Source organism: Suillus clintonianus, assembly GCF_016758775.1.
Source record: "Suillus clintonianus strain FC179 chromosome Unknown DEU56scaffold_4, whole genome shotgun sequence".
Classification (NCBI taxonomy): domain Eukaryota; kingdom Fungi; phylum Basidiomycota; class Agaricomycetes; order Boletales; family Suillaceae; genus Suillus; species Suillus clintonianus.
This window is the reverse complement of record NW_024539228.1, coordinates 471,500-497,012: the sequence shown is the minus strand read 5'-3', so window position 1 is coordinate 497,012 and position 25,513 is coordinate 471,500. Positions and strand designations below refer to the sequence as shown.

The 25,513-nt window shown below is 50.0% G+C and overlaps 10 protein-coding genes across 10 annotated transcripts; 4 read left to right on the top strand and 6 right to left on the bottom strand.

Moving 5' to 3' along the window:
* Positions 1-50: 50 nt before the first annotated feature.
* DEU56DRAFT_769906 (WD repeat-containing protein 8) lies at positions 51-2,095 on the top strand. Its single transcript, XM_041351376.1, has 10 exons — positions 51-464; positions 519-591; positions 645-751; positions 808-894; positions 948-1,085; positions 1,130-1,204; positions 1,250-1,310; positions 1,371-1,496; positions 1,548-1,790; positions 1,842-2,095. The coding sequence occupies exons 1-10, from the start codon at positions 63-65 to the stop codon at positions 1,955-1,957; spliced, it is 1,428 nt and encodes a 475-aa protein (XP_041214412.1). The 5' UTR covers positions 51-62; the 3' UTR covers positions 1,958-2,095.
* A 73-nt stretch (positions 2,096-2,168) lies between these two features.
* Positions 2,169-4,682, top strand: DEU56DRAFT_868281 (ATP-dependent metallopeptidase Hfl; the record flags this gene model as incomplete). Its single annotated transcript, XM_041355472.1, has 5 exons — positions 2,169-2,397; positions 2,453-3,933; positions 3,987-4,288; positions 4,340-4,435; positions 4,490-4,682. 5 exons carry the CDS (start codon positions 2,169-2,171, stop codon positions 4,680-4,682), a joined length of 2,301 nt encoding a protein of 766 aa, XP_041214411.1.
* A 147-nt stretch (positions 4,683-4,829) lies between these two features.
* Positions 4,830-7,315, bottom strand: DEU56DRAFT_725552 (MFS general substrate transporter; the record flags this gene model as incomplete). The annotated part of the gene is made up of 15 exons (XM_041347875.1): positions 4,830-5,102; positions 5,153-5,186; positions 5,240-5,308; positions 5,511-5,602; positions 5,676-5,842; positions 5,944-5,999; positions 6,051-6,069; positions 6,117-6,230; positions 6,286-6,453; positions 6,507-6,580; positions 6,645-6,711; positions 6,768-6,807; positions 6,860-6,940; positions 6,987-7,076; positions 7,130-7,315. 15 exons carry the CDS (start codon positions 7,313-7,315, stop codon positions 4,830-4,832), a joined length of 1,530 nt encoding a protein of 509 aa, XP_041214410.1.
* A 148-nt stretch (positions 7,316-7,463) lies between these two features.
* Positions 7,464-8,694, bottom strand: DEU56DRAFT_769887 (UreD urease accessory protein-domain-containing protein). The gene is made up of 2 exons (XM_041351375.1): positions 8,292-8,694; positions 7,464-8,241 (listed from the first exon to the last, which is right to left on the bottom strand). The coding sequence occupies exons 1-2, from the start codon at positions 8,538-8,540 to the stop codon at positions 7,525-7,527; spliced, it is 966 nt and encodes a 321-aa protein (XP_041214409.1). The 5' UTR covers positions 8,541-8,694; the 3' UTR covers positions 7,464-7,524.
* DEU56DRAFT_769885 (uncharacterized protein) lies at positions 8,695-12,065 on the bottom strand. The gene is made up of 4 exons (XM_041351374.1): positions 11,904-12,065; positions 9,957-11,830; positions 9,707-9,892; positions 8,695-9,650 (listed from the first exon to the last, which is right to left on the bottom strand). Exons 2-4 carry the CDS (start codon positions 11,782-11,784, stop codon positions 9,019-9,021), a joined length of 2,646 nt encoding a protein of 881 aa, XP_041214408.1. The 5' UTR covers positions 11,785-11,830; positions 11,904-12,065; the 3' UTR covers positions 8,695-9,018.
* A 31-nt stretch (positions 12,066-12,096) lies between these two features.
* Positions 12,097-15,906, bottom strand: DEU56DRAFT_769881 (NRDE-2, necessary for RNA interference-domain-containing protein). The gene is made up of 8 exons (XM_041351373.1): positions 15,296-15,906; positions 15,160-15,248; positions 14,398-15,109; positions 14,299-14,344; positions 13,450-14,247; positions 12,590-13,396; positions 12,421-12,539; positions 12,097-12,370 (listed from the first exon to the last, which is right to left on the bottom strand). The coding sequence occupies exons 1-8, from the start codon at positions 15,744-15,746 to the stop codon at positions 12,138-12,140; spliced, it is 3,255 nt and encodes a 1,084-aa protein (XP_041214407.1). The 5' UTR covers positions 15,747-15,906; the 3' UTR covers positions 12,097-12,137.
* A 32-nt stretch (positions 15,907-15,938) lies between these two features.
* On the top strand, positions 15,939-17,024 carry DEU56DRAFT_376200 (uncharacterized protein). Its single transcript, XM_041345928.1, has 6 exons — positions 15,939-16,137; positions 16,195-16,422; positions 16,474-16,608; positions 16,658-16,734; positions 16,788-16,815; positions 16,871-17,024. The coding sequence occupies exons 1-6, from the start codon at positions 16,078-16,080 to the stop codon at positions 16,883-16,885; spliced, it is 543 nt and encodes a 180-aa protein (XP_041214406.1). The 5' UTR covers positions 15,939-16,077; the 3' UTR covers positions 16,886-17,024.
* DEU56DRAFT_769872 (uncharacterized protein) lies at positions 16,712-19,133 on the bottom strand. Its single transcript, XM_041351372.1, has 4 exons — positions 18,984-19,133; positions 18,823-18,906; positions 16,788-18,771; positions 16,712-16,734 (listed from the first exon to the last, which is right to left on the bottom strand). Exons 2-3 carry the CDS (start codon positions 18,886-18,888, stop codon positions 17,164-17,166), a joined length of 1,674 nt encoding a protein of 557 aa, XP_041214405.1. The 5' UTR covers positions 18,889-18,906; positions 18,984-19,133; the 3' UTR covers positions 16,712-16,734; positions 16,788-17,163.
* Positions 19,134-19,204: 71 nt separating this feature from the next.
* DEU56DRAFT_376171 (secretory pathway protein Sec39-domain-containing protein) lies at positions 19,205-22,623 on the top strand. Its single transcript, XM_041345927.1, has 3 exons — positions 19,205-21,215; positions 21,266-21,425; positions 21,475-22,623. The coding sequence occupies exons 1-3, from the start codon at positions 19,280-19,282 to the stop codon at positions 22,388-22,390; spliced, it is 3,012 nt and encodes a 1,003-aa protein (XP_041214404.1). The 5' UTR covers positions 19,205-19,279; the 3' UTR covers positions 22,391-22,623.
* Positions 22,624-22,855: 232 nt separating this feature from the next.
* Positions 22,856-25,455, bottom strand: DEU56DRAFT_725404 (uncharacterized protein; the record flags this gene model as incomplete). The annotated part of the gene is made up of 2 exons (XM_041347862.1): positions 22,856-24,770; positions 24,821-25,455. The coding sequence occupies 2 exons, from the start codon at positions 25,453-25,455 to the stop codon at positions 22,856-22,858; spliced, it is 2,550 nt and encodes an 849-aa protein (XP_041214403.1).
* Between the last annotated feature and the right edge of the window lie 58 nt (positions 25,456-25,513).

Genomic DNA, 25,513 nt, shown 5'->3' with positions numbered 1-25,513 from the left:
CAGCTAAACCACATAATCATGATTCTAAATTTAGTATGTAATCATCGCAACGTACGTTGACCATGGACTTTACAGAAATCTACAAACAATCCGGAAATCTAGCGTCGTTTAGTCCAGGCGCTCACTTCATCCTCAACGTCGTCGAAAACACCTTGATCGTCAGGCGAACAGATACTCTACAGATTACCCGTACATGGTCAATCACCGCGCCTTCCGGTACAGCTACCATTCTGTCAACGTCAAAGTCAACTCCATCCAGCCCGGCAGATGGATGGATATCCCATGCCGGCTGGTCATGCGATTCCGAATATCTCCTTGCAGCTTCCGCCAAAAAAGGCATAGTAGAGGTTTTCAAGCTAAGAGATGAAACTTGGAATGCACGAATCGAGGCTGGTGCTGAAGGCCTCCTCAAAGCTGAGTGGGCACCGGACGGTCGTCACATTCTCTGCTTTTCTCAGTGGGGTGCAAGTATTAATCCCTTTAGGCCGTCTGCCAGTTATTTACGATTCATTCGGCAGCTTCGAGTTACCATTTGGTCTTTGGTAACGGGCAATGCTACTTACATACAGTTTCCAATACATCCCGATAGAGGTACCGTCTATCAGTATTACCGTCCACTTGTCATGTCATTAAATCAATCACAGGCTACGCTTTCCGCTCTGATTCCCGTTACTTTGTATTGGCTGAGCGACATAGGTCAAAAGACACCGTGGGTGTGTATGACACAACTGACTCTTACAAATTAGTGCGGGTAAGCATCATTTCACCGTCTTCATTCATAGCTCATGACTAGGAAGGCATTCACAGCATTTTCCTGTACCAACATCCCATTTATCATCTCTGGCTTTGTCTCCAACCGGTAATCATATCGCAGTCTGGGAGGGTATTTTGGAGGTTCGTGATCTTCGACCGCAAAGTCGACGTTCACTCACGTACTTTATCGGCAGTACAAGCTGCATATCCTTTCCCTAGCCGGAGATGTGCAAGGGACTTTTTCGCCTGAGCCAAATCTAGGATTTGGTGTTCGCAATGCGGCTTGGCATCCTACTGGAATGTTCCTCGCCGTGGCAGGATGGGACGATAAGGTATATGCGTCTGTCGCGTACGTCACTGTTACTCAAACTTCTAGATCCATATCCTTGATGGTCTGACTTGGTCTGCGGCTGCAATACTCGAGTTGTCAAGTAGGATACCAATGGGCGCTGTGAGTAGATTATTTAACAAGCCCGAAGATACTCAATCTTGGTAGACACTATGGCGGGAACCGTCAAACTGGCTTGAAACTACGCAAGGTCGAGGATTTTTGTCTTGTGCGAAATACATAATTGTCGAATCCTTTGGCGAATCCTGACAAAGCGTCCTCCAACTAGATGAACGATTACAAGGGCCACAGATAATCAGCTTGCAGCGCACGGATCCAACGAAGCCGAACCCAAAGTCGGGTGCGGTCCAGCTTGAATGGAATAAGACTGGCACGTTACTGCTAGTGCGGTTTGGTCTGTCTAGACAATTGTTTCTTTGAACGTGACTTGACGTAGTGACTGTAGAAAACTGCCCCACGGTAGTCCACTTGTACGATTTTCCGGCATCATCGGATCCATTCGTTCCCCGGTTGCGTTGTGTTTTGCACCACTCGAAGCCAGTCCTGCATGCACAGTGGAACCCAGTCCGTAAAGGCAGCTTGGCCCTGTGCACCGGGAGTGGTAGCATTTACACATGGAGCGACGAATGGATTGGAGAAAACGGGGTAGGGGAAGACATGGCGGAGTGCATCGGTGTACCGGCGAACAGTAGGTTGCTCCGTCATTTCTCCATAATCAGAATCATTGATAGCTCCATAGCAAAATTTGAAACAAGAAATATCAAATGGGCTCCCGACGGTAAAGGGCTTGTGTTGTTAGACAAAGAGATGTTTTGTTGTGCGTTCGAGGTGGAGGAAGGTGGTGATGAGAGCTGACAGTTTGCGTAGTAAGGCTTGCGAAAGTAGCGCACGGTCAACATGCTATATTCGTTGTGCCTTTTTAGTCACGAATGCGCCACGCCGACGTCGGACGTAGACCAGCGGCAGAAACCGTCTGACATAATCAGCATCCGCACATTTTCGCAAGCGTTCAATTCCGCCGTAGTGGCACGACTAGACCAGTCATTCCATTTCACCTCATCGTCTAATGTTGTCCCGTTCTCTTCGTGCTGCCAGGCTTGCAGACCGTCGACTGGTTTCTCTAAGTACATCACGATGGCAGAGGACGTTTGCAACACCGTCAGATAACAATGACACCAAGCCGCGGCGGAATGAAGCGGGCGAGGGAAATGCACAGAAAGGCAAGGAGAAGGCCAACGGTGAAGCAGCTAAGGAATCCGGAGATGGAGGTTCAGAAATCCCGAAAGGACTCGAGGGTTTTTTTCAAGCGATATCAGCAGCAAACTTGGTCTCGTCAACAGCCCGACGAAGACGAGACTCCGCGACAGAAACCACCACCACCAGGCGGTAACAATCCCAATAATGGATTCAACGTCAACCAACTTGCCCTCCTCGCCACGTCCGCTGCTATATTTTACGCCCTGACCAATTCTTCATCTTCGGGTTCGCGCGAAATTACCTGGCAAGAGTTCCGCACCGCGTTCCTCGACAAAGCACTAGTAGACAAGCTCATCGTCATCAACCGACAGAAAGTCCGTGTCAAGTTGCATTCCAATGCAACCGGCGCGATGTACCCTGCAGCATCCCTCGGTGGAGATTACTATTTCTCAATAGGCAGCGTCGAGGCTTTTGAACGGAAGCTTGACGAGGCTCAGGCAGAGCTTGGTATTCCTCCCCACGAACGCATACCAGTTGCCTATCACGAAGAGATCTCTACCTTTAATACCATACTCAACTTCGCTCCCACTATCCTTTTCGCCGGTCTCCTTCTCTACATGTCGCGACGAGCTGGAGGTGGTGCGGGTGGTGGACCAGGTGGCATCTTCAGCATAGGAAAGAGCAAAGCCAAGCTCTTTAACAAGGATACAGATGTGAAGGTCAAGTTCAAGGACGTTGCGGGTATGGACGAGGCCAAGGAAGAGATTATGGAGTTTGTGAAGTTTTTGAAGGAGCCCGCCAAGTTTGAGAAACTTGGTGCAAAGATACCCCGCGGAGCTATCTTATCGGGACCTCCGGGAACTGGGAAGACCTTGCTAGCAAAAGCGACTGCTGGCGAGGCCTCTGTCCCCTTCCTGTCCGTGTCTGGTTCGGAGTTCGTCGAGATGTTCGTCGGTGTCGGCTCTTCCCGCGTCCGTGATCTGTTTGCGTCGGCGAGAAAGAACGCACCATGCATTATTTTTGTTGATGAAATCGACGCTATTGGAAAGGCCAGGGGCAAAGGAAGCAACTTTGGTGGAAATGACGAGCGGGAGTCGACTCTCAACCAGTTGTTGGTGGAGATGGACGGGTTTGGAACCCAGGAGCACGTTGTAGTACTCGCGGGCACCAACCGTCCAGATGTCCTGGATCCCGCTCTCATGCGTCCTGGGCGTTTTGACCGTCACATAACCATTGACCGTCCAGATGTCTCCGGCCGGAAAGGTATCTTTATGGTGCACCTCAAACCCCTCCGGCTAGCCGAGGAGCTCGATACGGACAAGCTTGCTCAGAAGCTCGCCGTTCTTACCCCAGGTTTCTCAGGAGCAGACATTGCGAACGTTTGTAATGAAGCTGCTCTTCATGCCGCACGCAAGGGTCACGAGTCTGTCAAGGTGGACGACTTTGAGAGCGCAATTGAGCGTGTTATCGCAGGTCTGGAGCGCAAGAGCAGAGTCCTTAGTTCTGAGGAGAAGAAAACCGTTGCCTATCATGAGGCTGGTCACGCTGTCTGCGGCTGGTACCTCGAACATGCCGACCCGCTTCTCAAAGTGAGCATTATCCCTCGTGGTGTTGGGGCTTTGGGATATGCGCAAGTGAGTACAGATGTTCTTTGACAGTATCCGACAAATGACCATTTTCCGCACAGTACCTTCCTCCAGACCGTTACCTGCTCTCGACTCCGCAGATGTTGGACCGAATATGCATGACCCTTGGCGGCCGTGTATCGGAGGAGATTTTCTTTGGTCCAGAGAATATCACAACAGGCGCTCAGGATGATCTCCAAAAGATCACCCGTATGGCATTTGAAGCATGCGCAAATTATGGTATGAACACCATCATCGGTCCCGTCAGTTATGGTGGTCGTGAGAGTCAGAAGGAAAGCTGGACAAAACCATTCAGTGAGAAGACGAGCGAGATGTTGGATTCTGAGGTGCGGAAAATGATCACGTAGGTGTATTTTTGTCGTCTCTGCAACATCAGCTAATAATGTTGTTTTAGTGGAGCACATCAGCGGACTACTGAACTTCTGACGCTCCACCGAGAAAGCGTGGAGAAGGTAGCCCAGCTTCTACTCAAGAAGGAGGTCATTACGCGGTGCGTCATACAACATCCACTCTGGCCGCGTTGACTTGACAGATCTTTGTATAGTGAGGATATGATTGACCTTTTGGGTAAACGCCCATTCGCCAATAAATCCGACGATATGGACAAGTGGCTAGATGACAACCGTGGCCATGAGCGCAGCGCTCCTGCGCCGATTGAGGAATCCCCCCAGAGCACTGTAGATCCCGCCCCTGCACCTGTCGCCACGTCGACAAAAATAGAAGACTACAAGTGGTAGTTCCTCTCTTTTCCTGCACTGATATATCGTGTTTTGTTTCACGACGGAGGCTCTGGACACGATCACATATACGTTTTGTATCTTTAATTACACGACGCTCATCGTGTTACCCTCATACTTACGTTCTCGATGCATACTAAATTGTGTCTAAAGGGTATATCGGAATTGACTCCACTCATCACCCTTCTCGCGTCGTGCATCGTTGACTGTCTCGAAACGCCCATTCTTCAATGCCATCTCGTTCATTTCCTCCCCAGAGTTGTCGCTGTTAATTACCTCATCGCGCTCTCCTCTGTCTCTTCGCTCGTTCTCCCTGCGCAACAGGATCATGAATGCGGCTGAGGATAACCAGCCAATTGCAATGTAGGCGAGGATGATGCCATGACCGAGCCTGTACCAAGGTGCATCCCGAGCACGATACTATGAGCTGATAAGTCGGGAGTTAGCTTGAGCCTGTTTTGCGGACTCACAACGTTCGAGGAAACAGCTCCGTTCAAATTTCCCCTTTATTGATGTCAGTTACACTGGCTGGTGGCATAATGTATGGATCAACGTACCACCCGATGGCCATGGCTAGTGTAACACCTCGTTTATAGGAGCCTTCAACATTACTTGCCACCCATGCTCTGAAGTACGGTTAGTGAGAGAAATAAGAATAAACCAACCGACGTACACCGAATTCGCTGTATTCACGACCATATCAGTTACAGGATATCGGAGTGCAGAATAGAAAGAGAATCGATACATACGAACTGTAGGATATATAGCGCTGACGATGAAATTCTCAAGTTAGCGCAAGCGTTCGAGTCAACGTTTCATGAGACTCACGATGAAGCTAGGAAGCATGCGAAATAAGATAGTCCTGGAGTTCTGGATGTGATGAGTATGATATAACCAACCAGACCTGGAAGATCTATAGCCTATGTTTCGTCGTTGAAAGCTGAAAACACTTGCCCGTTCCGAACAGAATCCTATCGTGTAATACATGAGAACTCGAAATTCAAACATATATGATGTTGCGCACAAATTGATGTATCCCCTCCGCCCAAGGCGGTCACCAACAAAACCGACGATCACGGTCACTATACATGACCAGATGTATACGGGCACGGAAAGCAGATTCGCTGTTGTTGCTGTGTAACCTGGGGACTGGTCAAACACTTCAGCAGAATGAACATTGACAGCGCTCACCAAGCTACCAATTCCAGCAGCGAAGCCGAGTTTGAGTACGGGATATTATCTGAACATATATAGAAAACACGAACTTCGTTGATGATTGTTGGGGTGAATAAGGAAAATGCGAATAATGGTCCATCGCTGACGATATATTTTGTAAGTAACAACCAAGGTTATGACTCTTTGACCCACAATCCCATATATATGCCCACTGTGTGCACTCAGTACCTCTGACGAGAATGATATGAATTCACGTACTAGCCAAGTAGGTTTTCCAGTCCCTGAGGCTTTGCCAGATATATCGGGCTTTGAATTCCTCGCCGCCAGCGCTGAACTGCATGTCGTCCCTCAAACGTCTAATGACGAAAACCCCTGTATCCATGTCAGTGTCGAGTAAGTGCCTAGGAGATCCTCTTTCACTACTTACTCTCTTCTTTGGTCAGAAATCCGGCTGTCTCAGGGAAATTCGAGATCACCCAATATGAAGCAACCGCACACAATACGGTGAGGAGTCCTTCGAGTATGAAAATCCAAGACCAGCCAGGCTTCCCTGCCACACCATTCATGTTGGATATAGCTGCAGCCAGGAGACCGCCTACGAGCATACATTGATTCACGAAAAATTAGATACTATTATGAAGCACTCACTAAATGCTCCCGCTATAGTTGCAGAAGTAAAGAATGCTGCTACCCGTGTACCAAGCTCAGACCGCTTGTACCAGCTGCATGCGCGATATCAGCACCCCAAAGCGGGATTCTGAGGGCACATGGAACTTATAAACATACCAGGAGATATAAAATACAATTCCGGGATATAAACCAGCCTCTGCCACTCCAAGCAGTACTCGCAAGGCTAAATATTAATATTGGGCTCGATATTGATCAGCTTCAAGAGTCTGCCAGGCTTACTGACGAGCCCTCCGTAGTTGTGTATAAATCCGTGGCACATCTTGTCTAGAGTGACTACATTGCGAAGATGTTAAACAGCTTCTAACACATACCATAACAATTCCCCAGACGAACATCATCGAAGAAAGCCACATCGAGGGTCGAACCCTTCTGAGGATAACATTGCTCGCAGGCTGCATAAGGTTAGCATGAGCAAAAATGATTGCTCATACTCCTTACCTCGAGCAACGCGTATGGAAAGAAGAAGGCAGTAAGCGCAATGAGGTATTGCTTGTCTGTAATGCCCAAGTCGGTCTCCATGTGGTATAACTGAAAACGCGTCAGAGTCTAGAAGTTCGACTGGCTAGCTAGCTAAGCATCACCTTCGCATTTCCTATGCTTCCCCGATCTAAAAAGTTGAGAAAATAGAGGAGGCCCAACCAAGGTACGACTCGGATGTCGATCTTACGAAGTAGTCGACTCTCGTCGACTTGACTGGTGTCGATATGGGCCTCGTAGAGCTCGTCCTTGTCTGTTGCCAATGCTACGATGGATCCTGAATTCGACATCAGACGAGAGAATGACTGAGCATAAGCAACAAACACTTTGAGGCTTATCGCGTATTAATAGTGGATCGTCAACTGTGTCAGTGCGCTCGGAACACGGCGGTTATCATGGCTGGTCACAAGACGGGTGATAGTGTGAGCATGTTAGAATACCAAGATCCTGAGTCTCAGGCTGTCGGCCAGTACCAACTACAGCATCTTGCATACCATTTTTAAAGGAACACTTTGCGATATTCATCGATCCCAACAACAGCTTCCAGCCCTTTAAGCGCCTCCTTAAACCAGTTCTTCACATCCTCTGTATCAACCCCAGCAGCTCTTATAACTGTGCCTTTGCCATCGTCCACAGGACTCAGGGACCAAAGGAACCTCTCTGGGACTGTGCGCTTGAAAATAGAAATACTGCGGTACTTTGCTTGCAAGTCAGTCACGACACCATGCGTCTGGGGCCCGTAAAGAAACAACATGGCATAACATGAGTAGGGCGCAAGCCTATCTTTGAGCGTCCGAAGTGATGTGCGGCTAGGACCTGATGAGCAGGACGCAGGTTGGGTATCAAGGGACGAGTTATCTAGTAGTAAAACGTCCCGTGCGACACGTCGGCCTTCTACGAAGACCTCGTTAACGCTGTAATACCGGAGGAAATCCCAGTCCTCGCCCATAGACCTGCGTCCCGACGTTACCCAGTCTAGCAACACAATCGACGCACTCCTGGCAAGATGGAATGTTTGCACTTGAGTATAGGATGCAGAACGGAAGCATGTCACAGGGTCGGGGAGGAGGAACAACGCGCTGTCGGGATCTATGGTGACTTGCATGGATTGAGTCGTGACCGCTTGCAGACTCGGACTACTGGGTTGGGGAGAAGATCTTCGCAAACGCGTGGATGCTCTGTCACTAGCACGCGTTTTGAAGACTTTGGTAGATCCCTGGATGTGGTCTCAGACTGGTCATCCTCATAGAACACACATTATCGCACCTGGGAGAGTAATATGAGCTTGCATTCTTTTCCTACTTCGACAACAAGTTGCATGCGGTCTCCGCCAACCAGACCACCGCCATAACTCAACATGTATACTATAGCAACCCCATGTTCTGAAACTCTAGGTGATAAGAGCTTGAGCGGGTATGATGACGAGAGCTTCGAAAAGACGACAGTTGATGAATGCAGATCACAGGTAATATGTCCAGTGCCCGCAGGGATGCTCTCCCCAACCATGGAGGACATTCGTTGCCAGTTGACATGGAATGAAAACTAGAGAGCAATGCGATAACAAGGTCAAGACATATTCCCATAACGATTCTAGACCCTGGATAGCCCTGAACTTATCATTTGAAACCGAGGAGAGCTCACTGCCGATTTATCCACACAGACATTTCGGTGAGGTGTTTGAACATCGTGATCCATATTATCCCGTACACATTTAGGAAAAACGTAGCAGAGCAACGAAAGGGAAAGTAGAAAAAAAATGAATCCAACGAGCGACGATAAACTAGCACAGGAATCAAGCAAAAGGAATAAGATAGGCGACAAAGACGAATCGACGAAACACAAACGAGGGAGTGGAATGGAACAATCCAATAATTTTGTACTGCAAATCTGGGAAACTCCGGAAAAGGATATAAGAGGGCAAAGACATGCATAGGGTCGTCGTGCAGTTCGATCAGGGGGAAGCCGGGGAATAGCATAATATACGAAGAGAATATCAATACTTCCGGGTAGCCAGGGCACGGATTTCATACAGCTCATGTCGATCAGGAGAACCAAAGGGGTTTGTCTGGCGTAACATTCGCCATCCTTTGTGTTCTTGCCTGTGTCTTTCTTCTGCGGCGCGACATTTTTCCACAAAATCATCGGCCACGTCATAAACAAGGGATGCCCTTGAGCCGCGATCGCTTTCCGACTCGGAGTTTGTCCGTATTCGACTGCGCGCTGGGCTGGGTGCGGTAATGATGATAGCGGAAGTGGTCGATCCACTTGTATCTGACATTGCACTACTGGTGCATCCTTGCTGGCTGGCGCGGATTGTGCCTCCCTTCTGTTCCCATGCATCTTCGTCATCCTCGTCATCTGCGAGATCGGCGAAGACATCTGGTTCTTCTTCATCGGGAGGTAGAGTTGACACCCAGCACATCCGCGTGGGGTCGAATATCATGTTGCCGACCTTGCGAGCACCGGCGGCAAAGGAACCGACTGGAGATCCAATGGATGACCCGGTGAGGTGTGTGATCAATGCAGGCCGGGTGGAAGTTCCAACGACTGTATCGAAATCACGGAGCACTTGATCATTCCCTTCCCAACGAAGGGTTGTTGGATTCCATTTCATCTCACCCACAACTATAATAACGCTCCCATGAATACCAAATTAAGAGCTACTGTGACTCCGTTCGTACCTTTTGGTCCACTTGCACTGCCGAGGTGGCGGATCAGAGTGGGTTTTCTCCTTGTATGACCAAGTACAGGCGATGAGGCATCTTTCTTCTTCTTTATGCTAATCTCGGTGACAGAAGCCTTTGGGAATTCAATGCGACCCGTGCGCCTCAGGGTGTTGGTGGCGGGTGCAAGTGCGCCTGAGACGTCTATAATAGGAAGGTACATGAGAAACAAGGCGGGGGGCGAGCACACAAATACACGTGTTCTTACCTGGACTAGCAACATCTTTTCTTCCCTTCTTGCGCATCGTACCTGTCTCCTTATCTTTCTCCTTGTCGGAGGTCTTTGACAAGCTACCGACAGGACCACGATTTGTCGCCTTGGGTTGTACCCTAAATCTTCCCTCTTTATCTCGGTCTGTCGGGAGGTCGTCAAAGGCATCTAATTCAGTGCCATCACCGTATGTGCGTTGCCGCTTTGGTCGCCGTAGAAGTTTGGGAGCTGATGTCGAAGGTATGAGTGGTGTTTGCGTCTGTGCAGCACGACTACGCAGTGATATCGTCGAAGGAGGGCGAGGAAGTATTGGCGATGTTGCGCGATGTGAAGGTTGAGGTGCAGGGAGGGTAGCGACAGTGGCAGGTCCGGGAAAGATGGAAGACAGGGCAGGTCGTGACTTCATACGTATTGAAGTCGGCATAGTCAAGCGCAGTGCAGCAGGATTCGAAGAAGGGGTCGATGGCCTCGTGGGTGGCACGATAAAGTCAAGGCCGTGTATACGACTGGTTGAGCTCGTGTGCGACTTCGCACGTGAGGCGGCTGTGGGTGCTTCGTAGCGTGCAAGTTTACCTGATGATGGACCTGCAGTGACGACGATACCAGAGCCTGATGCTTGAGATGTGCTGCATTCCATTAAGGAAGACAGGGACGCTTTGCGGGTGAGCCCCTTGCGTTGTGTTGCAGGTGGGGTGGGGGGTTTGAGACCAGAATGCGACTTTTGTCCTCGGAGACTGCCAGGTTTAGGGGATAAAAAGGTGTTTGTTGGAGTAGGTGGGGCGGCGGAAAGTGCTTCCTTATAAGTGAGAGCACGTGTGGTACACAATGGGCGGGGTGGCGGTGAAGACGAAAGCTTAATGCGCTGTAACTGACGGGCCGATGATATGGGAGGATTTACAGGTGACTTTGCCCGGTCAGCCCTCATCCTTGAGGGCGGACGTATGGGCAAGAGTGCGCGAGCAGGTGCACTTTTGCTACGGTTGTAGCGCTGGTTCTGCTTGGCGTTGACGAGCCTGCTTGGGCTGAAATCGTCATCATCCTCGATGAGGAGACCCATTTCAAAGTCATCCTCGGGGTCAGGGCTGGCGACTTTTATACGGTGATCAGTTATCTGGACCTGTTTCTTCAGTTCGAGCATCTTTTTGAGATGCTTTGCACTCTGGGTGGACTCGAAGAGACCGGAGGGAACAACTAGCCCCTCCAACTCGCTTTCGTTTTCATCACAGTCGCTTTCCTCTGTTTCATGTAAGGAAAGGGAGGATACAGAGTTTGATGATGAGGAAGCATCGGCGAGACCGAGGGAGGAATATGCATCAGAGGACTGAGATGATGATGTCTGATCACCCCATTCCAAGGAGTTCTTCGAAGACCGATGGCTGAGAGAGAGGGGTGCGAGGGATAATCGTGTGAGGTCTGAAGGAAGGGCGAAGGCAGACTCAATGTCTTCCTCGATGGAAGAAGGAAGGGGCTTGGCAACAAGCTTTGGAAGAGCGGCGATCTTTATAGTAGACACACCTTCCTCGTCTTCCTCGTCTTCTTCCTCCTGACAAGTGAGTGGGGGGCGAATTGTGATCATGTTGCCAGAAACAATTCTTGAGAAGTGTGACCTGGCAGCCATACCAGCGACGACGGCCTTTGCCTTTGCGCCGCCGGTTTTCCCGAGGTCCATTTCAATGTCCCAATCTATTTCATCGTCTTCATCATCATCCTCCTTGTCGGATTCGACGTCGAGTGAGCGGATATGGTCGCCATCTGGTAGATCGAAGTCTGCGTCTGGCCATTCTTCACGAGCGATTGGGAGTGAGAGAGCTGGAATGGTGGACATGGTGGATTACAGGTATTTGTTGTAAATATACTAAGCCCGGTCGGGGCTGGCGAAGTAGAAGGTCAGCGGAGTAAAGGTAGGGAGCGTATTGGGGAGAAGGGCAATTGGAAGATACCGGCCGGATGATAAGTGAATTGGACGGATTAACTTCACATACGCGCCCTATACGAACGAACAAAAGACGAATGTCGAGGATAAATGATTCCGCGCGCGGCGTTTGCGTGTCGAATCAACGAAGAATGTGAGTTAACCTCGAAGTCGAGGCGGGAGAATGGTGTCACAATGGTCACAAATTGTCACAAACATAGCAAACCAAAACAATCATAAGTTGTGGCTTATTTGTACATCGGGTACTAGTATGGCATTAGTAGCCGCCTCTGCCTCGCTTCATGTTCGATCTCATCCTCGGAACCGTCCAGATCTTCGTTATCAGAACCGCTTTCATCTCCACCCTTCATCCTCTCAACGTATTCATCTACACCTTTCCTCATCCGAATACCCCTTTCCGCCATAATGTCCACGAATCCATCAAGCTCACGAGCACTAAACACCGAACGCAGCGGCCCAAAGGCCAACATATATAGATCTGCTTATCGCATTCAGCTTATCGTTTGATAGACATCGCAATACACTTACCCTTGGCAAGCGGACATTCATTCACTGCTCTGTAAAGCAGCTTCTTCCCCCTTTGCAACTCCCCGACCCGAATCTCAAACTCCAAAATGACGCGCCACAAAATAGCGCTTCCTGTAGTCCTGAAAATAATGTCAACCCATGACAGCCGGAGCGGAATGATAGCACAAACCTTTCGCTCTCTGCAGCCGCAGCAAGTCCGCTCCTCGTCCGTTCGATCTCACTCTGCCATCGCACTTTCTCCCACCCTGCTACCCACACTTCTGCGATACGCCGTGAAATGCTCTTTTCTCTTGGGCCTCCATCGGCCGTGCTTTGTCCGAGTTGAGCCCGTACGCGACCCCAGATACCGTGTCCTTTCTCAGCCTCTAGAAACATGCCCAACACCAGGCTATTGTCCGGGTAAGTGTCGACGGCAATCTGTAGTCGATCCCTCAGGACAGCTGTCGGAGTAGGACGTCGTAGCATGACTGAATAGTTGTACAGTAGCATAAGAGATGCAACCATTATGCTCTCTCTCCGACCAGGTTTCTCATTAACACTGGCAGCAGGCTGAGAGTCTAAGACCGCGAGTGCCGCATCTTGAGATGAGGAAGAAAGCAGCTCGACCAAGGCTCGTAGTTTTATCCAAGCCTCCCGGTCCTTCCAATGCTCGTGAGTGCAGCTAATCGTATCATCGAGGCTGCGTTTTACACGGAGAACCATCATACCACCCGTACCCTCGATCTTGACTGAGCGCTGGATAACACGTAGTGCCGCATTTTCGTCACCACTAAGCCATTCCATCTCAGCCCAATCCCACCATAACTGGCCAACGAAAGGCTGGGTGGGTGTGTGCTGAGAGGTTACAAGCACCGTTTGATAGACCTTACGGGCATCATCTACGTGCTCGCGCAAGCGCTCGAGACGTGCGTGGGCTGCCCAGTGCGGTAAGGAATCTCGTGCTGTCGACAAGAATGTCCGCGAGAGCTTCAGAGCACTATAACACCAACATAAGTGCTACTTACGCACACATCAATAAACGGACCACACCTTTTGATATTGAGGGCCGCCTCAAATGCTAAAGCGTAAATGTCCCACTCATAGTCCTCGCTACCGCATCTGAGCTGGCTGAACACAGCTCGTACGAACTCCTTGTCGATCTCTTGCAGATCAGCGGCAACCCACATTCGCCACTTCTCTTCGCCTACCCACTCCAACGGTCCGAGGGCATTTCTACTCCACTCTTTGATCGGACCGAATGCGTTCGAAAATTCTCTTTCCCTTCCTATGAGCGTGCCAGCATGAGAGTCAGCGATCAATTGCCGCTGTCCCGCAGCAGCAGGAAAAATCGACTCCAATCGCGAGAAAGAACTCAGGTAAGTGAATGACCATCGGTCATCCCAAGATCCCTGTGACAGAGTTTCCGAGAGACCAGGAATGTGCAAGCCTAGAATGGATAACCAGATAAGGCGAAAAGCATTCTTAGCACCTTCCGTGCGGATGGGCAATAGTAGTGCCTTGATATCCGAAAGTAGAACTGTCGCGTATGGGTCAGACTCGCTCCTTGTGTCCACAGAGCGGGCAGGCACACGTGATGTGCGATCGGCGCACAATTCATCGTGATGCCATTGGACATACGGATCTTTCAATTGGTCGTCAACGTCCATCTGGGGAACCGCCTTCAGTGGGGAAACGGGGTTGTCAGGTCTACCGCATGACATCCAGTCACCCCAACCTTTGGCTCCAGGCTCGCCGGCGCGCGGTACTTCGGACTCCCAAAATTCCTCCAGGGATTCCAGTTGAGATTCATGGGGAAGTCCGTACAATGACTGGGGTACCTCGAACGTTCTATCACGAGTGAGAAGATAGTGCTCCATTGAAGTGGAACACAATACTCACAGCTCCGCTTGTGCCTGGAATAAGGCAGTAGTGCGTTCATGGTAACCTGAAACAGACTGATAAGGAATAGGTATGTATGACGCGGCAGGGGTTCCGTACCTGCTTGTTGGAATGCGACTGCAACTCGCCACAAGACTCGCAGTTTATCAATTTCGCTGCTCTCAGAGCTACCGAGTGCGTTAAAGACGCGTGTCGCATCGGTGACAGACGTCTCGACCCCACCGGCAGCGGTGCGAATGCGCCATTCAAGCCATTCGATCCAAATTTCAATTCCACCGAGTTTAAGAGCTTCTTCCCACTCTGCCTTGGTTTTACTCTCGTGCCAGACTTCCTCTCCTGCCCTCAGGTACTTCAGGAATAGAATGCGGGATGACTTGTTGTGCGGATTGGCAGCACGAGCACGGGTGAGAATAGAGAGTGTTATCTCGGCGCGAGCTTTGGCCGCATTTTTCGAGGTCAGGGGTATGTTCGACAATGAGTGTCTCACGAGTGACAACCACGTCTCTACTGAAGATGGATCAGCGGCCAACTGCTGCTCCAGTGCCTTCAAAGACAGCTGATGTGATGTGAGAATGGGTGTTCCTGACTCGTCACCTGAGCTGTCATTTGAAGCAGACGACTGAGAGTCTGAATCAAGGTGATCTTGCTGCTTTGTTATAGAACGATAGTCTTCGGCAGCTTTATGACCGGAGGGCAGTCGCAAGAAACCGTCCACCTCTTCGTACTTGTAACTGTCACCGGAACCAATAAGGCGTTGGGACGGGGGTGCTGCCAATAACGTCGTTACGCTCGAGTCAGTCAAGGCGGGTTGCTATAGACAAGGTCATTCATGGACATCTGTCTGACGTAGGACTACGGTACCTTATGTCTCCTCCCTATGATTATCTCTATACCCTTACCTCTGCGATAGATAGCCCAGTCCCCGTCAAGACCAAGAATACTTCTACCACCTTGCACATAATTTAGACATCAACAAGACATCCGATGGATGACTTACGGTTTACAAGATGGTACTTGGGGACATTGCCAGCGTGATTACTGCCGTAGGTGACATTCAGTTGGTCACCTTTCCTATCAGAGAAGAACACTGGACGAGAATCCCATTGGCTGCCTTGGATATCACTCTGAGCAAGGCGTCTGTCCTCCTCGGCCTTGATTTTTTCATCATCCGGTATACTGACCCCCTTCCGCGTATGTTTATGTTGCCTGGGAAGTACCGGCTCAAGATGATGCTTTGCCGTCTTATGCTTCTTGTCTTTTCGAGACTCGTCTTTCAACTTCTTACTGCCACGTCGGTTCTTATCCTTTCTATCCTGCTCCCGAGGTTCACGAGCATCTGTGGAGCTTTCATTTCGCGTTCGGTCCAGGGTATGCCTACTCGGACCAGGGTCAAGGTCTGGGAACGAGGCGAACGAGGGTGGAAAGGAAGAAAATGAGGGTGTAGACATTTTGAATAGAGCTCAAGGCGGGAGCATCGAACAATTCCGGTTGCTGTAATCGATCGTGTCAGCTGGAGTAATCTTTGTGGTGCTCAAGAAGCTAGGCACTATGTAGCGCGTTCTCGAAACTGTCCAGGCTTGATCTGAAGTATGTATTAAAGTTTCACCGCCATAGATGGCTGTTTAAGTAAGCTGTGCTATCGGAAAATCCCGATGAGAAACCGAAACCCCTCACCTCGTTACTCGGAAATCTATTTATTTCATATCAAACTCGATTTCATTGCAAGCTGTCACTTTAGCCTCATCTTCACGGTTCGCTCCAAGTATCATCAACTTTGCAATGCGTCCCCTCACAGAAGATGAGAGCAAAGCCGTTTTCACAAAACTTGCCAACTACATCGTACGCATAATTGCCTCCGTTTTCATACCCCTTCTTTACTGAACCTATGAAAATCAGGGAAAGAACCTCATCCACCTCATCGACCGCAAGGATGAACCATATTGTTTCAGGCTACATAAAGATAGGGTCTACTATGTCTCAGAATCGTCGATGCGCATGAGCATATCCGTCGCTCGGCCAAACTTCGTCAGCGTTGGCACTTGTTTCGGAAAATTCAGCAAAAGCGGCAAGTTCAAGTTGCATGTAACGGCTCTTGACCACATCGCACAATATGCAAAATACAAGGTTCGTCCATTACCTTTTTGTAACGCAATTATTTTATGCGATGTCCTACAGGTTTGGATCAAGTCAAATGGAGAGATGCCGTTCCTGTACGGCAATCATGTTGTGAAGGCGCATCTTGGCCGGATAACAGAAGATACTCCTGAGCATCAAGGGGTGGTGGTCTTCAGTATGAGTGATGTACCACTAGTACGTACTCTTTTCTGATACCCTCGGCCCAGACTCACAATTTTTGCAGGGCTTTGGCGTCACAGCTCGGTCGACAGTAGATACCCGGAAACTAGATCCAACAGCCATAATCGTCTTTCACCAAGCGTAGGTTCTATCCATCATCACGTTTGTTGTGTCTCACGCAGTATCCTTTTTAGTGACGTTGGTGAATACCTAAGAGACGAGGTAAGCTCACAAATGCTACCGTCAAAGTTCTCATTCGCTTACATTGTTGCGTTAGGAAACCTTGTTTTAATCGCTCCACTTTTCATTTCATTCATTTTTTGGTCTGGGAGGTTTATGGACCCACACATCTTAGTACACCTGTTTACCTGTTCACATGTCAGTGGTTTTTAGTGCTTGGCCATGCGTAGATCGCATATCGCACCATCTCTTTACTCTGGTAAAAGTATCGTAGTTTCATCTTACAGATGAAAATTCTATTTATTTATTGAGGTAGAAGGCATATGTACGGATGATCCTACAATGAGAAAGTGATCGATGTCCGTCACAAGGCGTGAAGTTCACAGACATCTATTGACGTGAATATTCTGTGTCCAAAATGCCCCGGTAAATCTGCAATGCTGTGTCGAGATCTACGGTTGTTTCGTCTCTCTCCGAGTCAGGATCATCGTAATCAAGAGTTTCCAGATCTCCCTCTTCGCTGTCATATGCTGAATATGATGCCGTGGAGACGCTCATGAAAGTTCCGTCATCACTGTCGTAGTCAGATTCCTCTGACATTGAATCAACGCCACCGTTGGCTATGTCTCGGAACGATTCATGACCAACACAGGCGGCCCCGAAAGACGTGACATAATCCATGTCCCGTTTGTATATGTGCCCTGCATCATATTGCACGTGGACCCCTGGAAAACACCACTCCAAGGTCTCTTGGCGTTGCACCGAGTGGGGAGGAATGACGAGGTGGAGGCGTGGCCCCGTAGTTCTGAGAAGTGCCCAGTCCAATAACCTGATGGCTTGGAGTTGCGGAAAGCACTGGGACTTCCACGATACCGGTATGGCATCGGGATTAGGGGCGAAGGGATGCCACGTCGCCCAAATATCTATCCATCGCAAATTGTTGTACAAAGGTATCCCATGCATAGGTGAGTTGTGCTCCAGGGCAGAACAGCGGTCAAGGAGCATTTGGATATGTTGTATGTCCAGAAGAGGTTCATGGGTTGAGCCTGGGAGTTCCGTCATAGGCGGGAATAATGCAAGGTGCTCCAGGGCGGGGCAGCGGTCTAGAACCGACCGAACTTGTCCCATGCACAGAAGAGGTTCATCGGCGCGCTGGGCGCGGTCGAGTGGAGCAGTGATGGACAGTGTCGTCAAGCGCTTTCCGTGTGCATCCAAAAATTTGATGTACTGTGAGACTTGACGTGGTTGGGGTCGCCATTCATACAGCGTGAAACGGCAAAGGCGAGGTAATTTCCACTTCTGAGCGATTGCATCAAGGAAGTCTAATTTGTGGCGGGAGGACCACATTACGGTAATCTGAAATTCCTTGAGGTGTTCGAGGGTAAGAAAATCGACGGCATCTTTGTTGTAGGTATCAAGGAACAAAGACAGGATGGTGAGATTTTTGCACTGCGGAAGGCACGGAAGAACATCGGACAAACGTATCTCGTTTCCAACGGCGAGATGGGCTACCTTTGAGAGGTCATACTGGCGCATAGAGGACATTGACGCGTCAGGGACATCCATACTTAGAGATAATCGCGTAGCGTTGGGGCTCATCCCCAAGATGCGCAGAAGGGCTTCATCGAACATCAAAAAGTACTGGGGCATTACGTGGCAAGAGATATTGATATCCACAATCATCTCGCCAAGTCGCCCATTGCCCTGCAAAGTATTGAGGAGGGCCGCGACCTGTCCGATGCGGCGAAGATGTATTTCCCGATATAACAAAGGGGTGCTGATCTTCCGCCAAAACTTGCAGACAAGAACTAAAGATTTCTTAGTTCGTTGCGCCAGACACCAAGCAGACAAAGGTCCGCAAGCCAGGGATGCATCCAGAAAGACTGTAGGAGGAAGCGCAAATTCTAGTATATCCAGTAATATTTCTGGAGGGGGCTGCCTGAATATGAGTGGCTTTCTTTCCGGAGCCTCTGAATCACTACTATGAGTGTGTTCTCCCTACAATGGCACTATTAATAGCATGCCCTAATGAGCAGCGGAAGGACTCACTCTGGAAGCAGTGGGAGGCGACGGAGGCTCTGAAACATGCTTTGCAAAGTAGCCGGACTGGTTCATTTTACAGGCGCGAAAACACTGTAATCAATGTGTCCAACATGCCTCAGATCAGTAAACATGATCCTCGAAAGTCAGGGAGTGATATGAAAACATACGAGGCACTGGGTTGTACGGTGAAGGAAACTACTTGCCGTCCAACCTACGGTATTAGGATGACTGTCTTAGACGATGAAGGTGCAGCAATTGTACTTCAGGCCTTTAAAAACTCACAAAGGGTGATGCTGAGTGATGCCACTGGGTTGATAACTATCGATAAGGTTTAATCACAGTTTCACAAACCTCGCTATAATCACACACAGACGTGTATGCACGTGGTGTCAAGCTTTGCAGAGTGTACAAACTGAGGCACGACTGAGGGCCCAAGGTCGTTCCTCATATCCTCACCACCACTATGATCTCCGCAGAATCGTCATATACTCGCTGGGAGACTCTCGAAGACGAGCAAGTTACAATTAGTGATGTTCAGGACACTCTTGCCCCAGCCAACGACGACTTGTGGGTGGCAGCTGCTTGCGTCGACCGGGTCGTGAGCGACGAAGTAGTTCAGCGTTCGCTCATCGAGCTTGGAATCAAGCGAACGAGCGCAGCCGTGGAGAGGTGCAAAGAGGTCCTTCTCTTACCCTCTAGGGCTCCTGGCAGTTCTGACGCTGTAATTGGGCCTAAAGAACTGCTTAGCGTTTACTTCACTGATACACCTGAAGATGCACAACTGTGTCACATTCGGACTGCTCTACTTGCGCGCCTGGACAGACTGAACTCCTTCGCTGAGATCTACAAGGAGCTTCTGGCGAAGAAGAAAGACGAAGAAGACACGTCAGGTATCGATGAAGAATGGGAAGATGACCCTTGGGAAGAGGAAGGGGAAGGTTCCATCATTGCTCACGCAGCAGGCCCGGCCCAGCCTCCTATACCGCTGCAGGACTTTTTGGCGGAAGACATGCTGGATATGGCATGCTTCTTCGCCTCGCAGGAGTGTTTCGACGCTTTACGAACTCTTCTAACATACCACCACTCGTATTTGTGGCCATCCCGCTTTGCCATTCTGGAAAGTATACCATGTCACTCCAACCCTTCCGGCTATCGTGACTTTCTTCCTGCCTATGACGCCGTCACAGACAAAGAGCTCGCAAGTCCGTTACGCAGATGGCGGACGGAAGAAGATTGGGTAGAGTCATCACAGGTTCAAGCTGCCCTTTCACAAACGAAGCTCCCAGCTGAATTCGAACCTCTGCATCCCTCTTCAGCCAACATTGCTTCCCAAGAAAGTCAGCTGTTGTCTGCACAACAACTGACTAGTTGGTACCAGAAACGTGTTGACCAGGTCCTATCATCGACAGGCATGGTAGACATAGCACTTTCCCTTGTGCAACATGGTGGCTCGCTAGGCATCCCAGACCTTGACGTCCTAGGAGAAGATCTGAGTTTGATGACCCGGCTGGTTTACGACATTCCTCAGGCCTGGACTCAAGATGATGAAGATTGGACTTTAGCGCGCTGGCGAAGCATGGAACCGTCCCAAGTTGTGGGCGCATATCTAGCGCATTCAACAGCAGACTTCATAGCTAAGGATATCTCGCGGTTAATCATGCCCTATCTCTTCGTTTTGGAGTCGCGGTCGGAGCGAGCGGGTCAGCCTGACCCAGATCTTCCCGACCGTCTTCTTCATAATTACGTTCTTAGTGCACCCTTGGATATCGTCGCGGCAATCATGGAAGCCTCCAAACGAACATTGCTTCCTCCGCAAAGAGTTATCAAGAATGATGAGGACGTTGCACGGCTTGCTCTGGCTTGCCTTTATGGCAGCAATAGCCTCACGGAGTGGATGACAATGACCCGGATTTTTGAGTGCCTTCCCGCATGGGAAATTGGCCAAAGCCCCGAAGATGAATCAGATGAAGCAGACGCTACGATCGTTTCTCTTGGAGAATTTGTGACGCCATCCACGGCGCACCCTCAGTGTGGCCCTGCAGATCTATTATTTTTCTTCAAACCTCTTCCAGTTGCCTCGCTTTCACGCGCGCTTGACATTCTCGACGTTCATCTTGAATCCGGAGAGATATTCGCGCGGTGGAACGTTCCTGCACCATTACGTTGGTTCCTTCAGAGTGCAGGCAATGTCACAGAACAGCGTGCCTGGGCCAACAGGATGGCTCGTCGCACTGGTGCCGCCGCCGACAACCTTGGGGATATGGACGAGTGGGAATCGTTGCTTGATGACATGTTAAAGCTTTGTGGGAGGAATGAATCTGGTGTGCCGAGTGCCTTCGGACTTCTAACGGAAGAAGAGATATCATCTATATTTTTCAGCGGGCTTCTGAACTCTGGCCGTGAGTATACCAGCTACTTGTCTTGACTCGATGCTCAACCCGTCAATCAGGATTTGATATCGCCAAGGACCTTATTCATTCCAAGCACGGCAAGCTAGCCCTTAATGCATCTCAAATAGAAGATCTCTGCCTTGCCGCATCACGCGAGTTCTATGATAACGCAAGCTCTGCTAATTACAAAATTGGCGACATGAAGCTTGCATATGACTGGTGAGCTTTCATGCGATCGGATGACACCAGGTGCTCATGCTTCGTTTAGCTTAGACGTTCCTGCGCCATCTCCGCAGTTAAAAAAGGAGCGAGACTTCATCGAAGCCACATCCCGCCTCTCTTCATTCAACATCATGTCTCGACCAGGAATTCCCATTTTGCCCATTGAGATACGACTCACCAAAGACCGCCTCTCCCTAATCTCTCGCGTCCTTTCGAGCAATGCAGACGCTTACAAGCATACGCAAGTAATGCTTGACCTCCTTCACAAACTCGGGTTCCGAGACGACATCGTTGCCGAAGTGAAGACCCTCGCAATGATATCTGACGCCGCATTACAAGCGGAGGATTTCACGCGGGCGTTCGATACAAACCAAAAAATGATTGACGTGGTTTTCAAGCTTCGCTCGGCTACATCATCAGGATCAGAGGACCTACGACTTCAAGAGGCCAGCGAAGTTTGCTGGCTAGCCTGCTTTCAGCTTGGGCGGCATCCAGAATTCCCAGACACTGAACAGAAGCTTACGCTTATGGGCCGTGCGCTGGAGCTGTGCCCAGCAGACAAACTGAATGACATTTTGGCCCCTTGGCGGCGAATGGAACAGGAGTATTTGGAGGTGCGCAAGGAAAGACTTGCCGATCACTATCCCCGTCCGAAAGCTGCCGCGACAAAACCTGTCTCTTCCCTACAATCACGCTTAAACAATCTCCACGTGCCCACAACTCCCCTTCTTAATGCCGAGGATGCGGCTGCCCTCGCTGGTCGAGCCTTTAGTCGTGTGGCATCTAATTTTCCCTTCAGAGTCGGTGGACGCGAGCGTTCTGAGAGTCGTGAGGGCCCAGCTAGGTCGGGAAGTCGAGACGAAAGCCACCGCAAGCTGGATGGTGAAGATGTCTCCCATCAAGCAAGCCGAGCACTTCAACGAGGCATTGGCTGGCTGCTTGGGGCGGACGATGAGAGCTGAGCTGGTCGAACTCTTATATACATTGGACTTTTGGGCAGCTAGACTGTTTCTATCACATACATCCGTTTGCGAGAAAACATAGTTAACAATATACAGTATTCAAAAAGGATATGCGCGTTGAGAGGTATATGAACTGGACTGAACTGGGAGCAAATCAAAGGTATCAACAATGAACGACGATGGGGAAGGGGCCAGAAGGAATATGGTAAGTTACTGATAAGTTTATAGGACGAATAGAATTATGTCGAATTAGCGAACGGGGAGAAAAGACAAGAAGTTACACATAAGACAAGAGCTAGATGGATAGTGTAAGTCCAGATATCACAACGCGCGCAATCGACTGATTAGCAGTCATATTTGATGCGGACCAATCAAAAAAAAAACCGAGTGACAAGTGCCATGATGATGATCCAACCTTCCTAGATAAGTGAACGGATAGTTGTGGTGATTTTGCCAGATACCTGCCTAGTTCCTATTGACGAAGCGAGCGGTATCGCCTATGCGTCCCCTCGGTCTATCGACGACGCTGATTTTCTTCGTCCCTACATCAGAAGCTTCACGCTCTTGTCTGGGACCCCCCCTACCACAGTGTTGGCAATATCCCTTGTCTTCATCCGCAGCGTGGAGGTCCTCGATTTCAGCTTGCAAGTCCCTCGCTTGACCTTGCAGCTCCCAAATTTGGCTTTGCCAGGCATTCTTGGCTGCTACCATCTGCTCCTGCAGAGCCTTTATTACGAGGGACTGCTCCACTGGCGATAATTTATCGTCGCTTGGTCGTGACGATCCAGGTGTGAAGGGCGACAACGCTGTCACTGAACTGATTGTGGATGTCGGTGTGTCCAGTTCGACCTCTGAAGTATGCTCTACCTCCGGGATGGCAACGATGTCAGCGAATTGAGAGCTGAATGTCGTAGACATGGGTCGTAGTTTGAGAGCTTGAAAGTCGATGGCCCCAAGCGGACCACGCCAAGGTGTTTTTTTCCCAAACGGGGGTGACTGAGTCGCGTCTGTGGGACGATGTTCAGCGGAGAGTGGAGATTGATTTGATGCGCTAGTGGATATGTACAGCGAGGGCGGGGCACGCTTTGGCGAAGGCGAAGACAACTTTGGGGAAGGCTCCTGTTCGGCATCTGAGGAGGACTCCGTGTTGTTGAGGGCAGTGCTGCTCCTGGCATCCGAACTTAAGGACGACAAGCGAGGTGGGATGATTGGAAGGGACGATTTGCTATCTGCATTGCTTCCGTGAGGGTACTCTGCGTAAACACCATGTAAAGACGGAACTGGGGGCGGCGGACTCCTCTCTTTGTCACGACCTTTCTCCCGTTCACGCCCATTAAACAGTCTCATAAACCCGCTTTTCTTGTGCTTCAGGGTTTGCCCGCTGGTATTAACGACAGCAGGCTCCGAATCCCTTCGCTCAGGCTTATGCAAAGATGCCGCAACGACTGAATGAAGGACACCTTTGGCACGGGTGCCAGCACTAGTGGAGCGAGCGCGAGCCCGCTTGAAGCTGCCAGTAGCAGATGTCTCGGTGCTCGCTATACTGGCAGAGTCATCTGGCTCAGGAAAAGGAATGCGTGAGGTAGGCTCATGGACCCGAGAGGTGGAGGAGACCATGGCATTGGCGGTAGCACTGCGGGTCCTTTCTCTCGCTTGTGCCTCCTGCAGCGATATCAGAGTGACAGTTGGAGAGGAATGGCCGTTCCATCCTGGGACACCTTCAATTATGGGCGGCGGGTGAAAAGACGGCAACTTGGTGCTGTGATCGCGTTGTACTGAGTCGTTGGAATGGAGAACTGCGATAGGGGGAGAAATATCTTTGCCATGAACACGCATGCCTGTGGAGGGAATGTGATCCCGGGATGGTATGGAGGAGGCAGACGTGTCTGGTGTTATAGTAGATGAGAAAACGCCGGATCGCGAACTTAAGGAGTCAGTCACGGTGGCAGCGGAATCGCTTCGCGAGATATGTCCAAAGGTAGAACGGAGCGGTGCAGGTCTAGGAGGGGCATAAGAAGCCACCAAATCGGGGTTGGCATAGGGATGTACGAAGTCCTCGTGAGACATACGACTTTGGGAAGTATGAAACGAAGAAATAGTAGCACTGCGTTCGTGATCTCGTGGAACCTCCGAAGCAGGAGAGTGTGGTCTGGGTGTATCTTGTGTGGAGGATGATGGCTGGGAAAAGTGTCCGATTTCTCGCAAGGAACTAGTGGCAGACTGAGGTTCTCCCGAGGTATGGTTGTCATAGTGAGTTGTGGGTGGATAGTTTGTAGTGCGAGGCAGAGAAAAATTGTGGCGGTTACTTGGGGAAGTGGCAGGAAATTGTTGAGAGGGAACAGTCAAAGAGGAGGTTGAGAATGATTCCTGGGCCAGGGTGCTAGATGTTGGGGGTCAAAACGTCACGCATTAAGAGAAACAAAAACGCACTATAAGGCACCTCGCGAACTGGAATGATTACCCGTAATGATTTCAAATGAACCGTTGGATGGAGCCTGAGAACGAGTTGACTCGGCGCTAGGTCTGGCAGAGGAACTCTTTCCGAAGTGCCGCATAAGATCTGCCTTGGCAGTCTTACTTTTGACTTTTCTGCTAAACGCGGTGGACATTGCACTGTGGTCCGAGTCATTCTCGTCAATGGCGTCTTCTCCAGTTTCCCAAGGTGCTCGAGAGTGAAAGCGTATCTTGGGACCTTGGACGCTTATCCTGTGGGAGGAATCATTGTCTTCATCGTCATTCTCCGTGTCATCATTTGTATCTGCGGTGTTAAGTGAAACACCCGCAAGATCTTCATCAAGATCCAGGCTACTCGCTGCATGCTCATCTAGGTATTCAGAGTGAGATATGGATGGCCGACGCTGGCTGGAGGAGTCTGCATCATAACGAAATGAACCGATATTCGGTTCGATATCTCTGCTGTCTGGAGAAAAGTAGGCGTGACTGTAAACTGAAGGAGTGTCGGAAAATTCAGATATGGAAGGAAATCGAGAATGGGGAGAAGCATAGGAGTGGGCGCTTGGAAGGTCGTCTTGGGCGTCCCATGGAGAATGGACGGACCTCAACATGACCGCAGCGGTCCAAGATATGCTTCTTTAGTTAGCGCTACTAGGCATCAACTTTGAC

What these genes read in the sequence shown, in the direction of transcription:
- DEU56DRAFT_769881 (XM_041351373.1), bottom strand. Translation starts at nt 15,746, where the DNA reads ATGTCTACACCCTCATTTTCTTCCTTTCCACCCTCGTTCGCCTCGTTC. An exon ending in AGTCGCATTCCAACAAGCAG is followed by an intron (nt 14,345 to 14,397) that starts GTACGGAACCCC and finishes AGTCTGTTTCAG; the next exon opens with GTTACCATGAACGCACTACT. An exon ending in GCGGCCCTCAATATCAAAAG is followed by an intron (nt 13,397 to 13,449) that starts GTGTGGTCCGTT and finishes TTGGTGTTATAG; the next exon opens with TGCTCTGAAGCTCTCGCGGA.
- DEU56DRAFT_769885 (XM_041351374.1), bottom strand. Translation starts at nt 11,784, where the DNA reads ATGTCCACCATTCCAGCTCTCTCACTCCCAATCGCTCGTGAAGAATGG. An exon ending in AAAAGATGTTGCTAGTCCAG is followed by an intron (nt 9,893 to 9,956) that starts GTAAGAACACGT and finishes TTCCTATTATAG; the next exon opens with ACGTCTCAGGCGCACTTGCA. An exon ending in CAGTGCAAGTGGACCAAAAG is followed by an intron (nt 9,651 to 9,706) that starts GTACGAACGGAG and finishes GCGTTATTATAG; the next exon opens with TTGTGGGTGAGATGAAATGG.
- DEU56DRAFT_769872 (XM_041351372.1), bottom strand. Translation starts at nt 18,888, where the DNA reads ATGAACCAGTCCGGCTACTTTGCAAAGCATGTTTCAGAGCCTCCGTCG. An exon ending in CGCCTCCCACTGCTTCCAGA is followed by an intron (nt 18,772 to 18,822) that starts GTGAGTCCTTCC and finishes GTGCCATTGTAG; the next exon opens with GGAGAACACACTCATAGTAG.
- DEU56DRAFT_376200 (XM_041345928.1), top strand. Translation starts at nt 16,078, where the DNA reads ATGCGTCCCCTCACAGAAGATGAGAGCAAAGCCGTTTTCACAAAACTT. An exon ending in CAAAACTTGCCAACTACATC is followed by an intron (nt 16,138 to 16,194) that starts GTACGCATAATT and finishes TATGAAAATCAG; the next exon opens with GGAAAGAACCTCATCCACCT. An exon ending in CACAATATGCAAAATACAAG is followed by an intron (nt 16,423 to 16,473) that starts GTTCGTCCATTA and finishes GATGTCCTACAG; the next exon opens with GTTTGGATCAAGTCAAATGG.
- DEU56DRAFT_769887 (XM_041351375.1), bottom strand. Translation starts at nt 8,540, where the DNA reads ATGTCCTCCATGGTTGGGGAGAGCATCCCTGCGGGCACTGGACATATT. An exon ending in AGCTCATATTACTCTCCCAG is followed by an intron (nt 8,242 to 8,291) that starts GTGCGATAATGT and finishes GACCACATCCAG; the next exon opens with GGATCTACCAAAGTCTTCAA.
- DEU56DRAFT_769906 (XM_041351376.1), top strand. Translation starts at nt 63, where the DNA reads ATGGACTTTACAGAAATCTACAAACAATCCGGAAATCTAGCGTCGTTT. An exon ending in TCTGCTTTTCTCAGTGGGGT is followed by an intron (nt 465 to 518) that starts GCAAGTATTAAT and finishes TTCATTCGGCAG; the next exon opens with CTTCGAGTTACCATTTGGTC. An exon ending in GTTACTGCTAGTGCGGTTTG is followed by an intron (nt 1,497 to 1,547) that starts GTCTGTCTAGAC and finishes TAGTGACTGTAG; the next exon opens with AAAACTGCCCCACGGTAGTC.
- DEU56DRAFT_376171 (XM_041345927.1), top strand. Translation starts at nt 19,280, where the DNA reads ATGATCTCCGCAGAATCGTCATATACTCGCTGGGAGACTCTCGAAGAC. An exon ending in CGGGCTTCTGAACTCTGGCC is followed by an intron (nt 21,216 to 21,265) that starts GTGAGTATACCA and finishes CCCGTCAATCAG; the next exon opens with GATTTGATATCGCCAAGGAC. An exon ending in ATGAAGCTTGCATATGACTG is followed by an intron (nt 21,426 to 21,474) that starts GTGAGCTTTCAT and finishes TGCTTCGTTTAG; the next exon opens with CTTAGACGTTCCTGCGCCAT.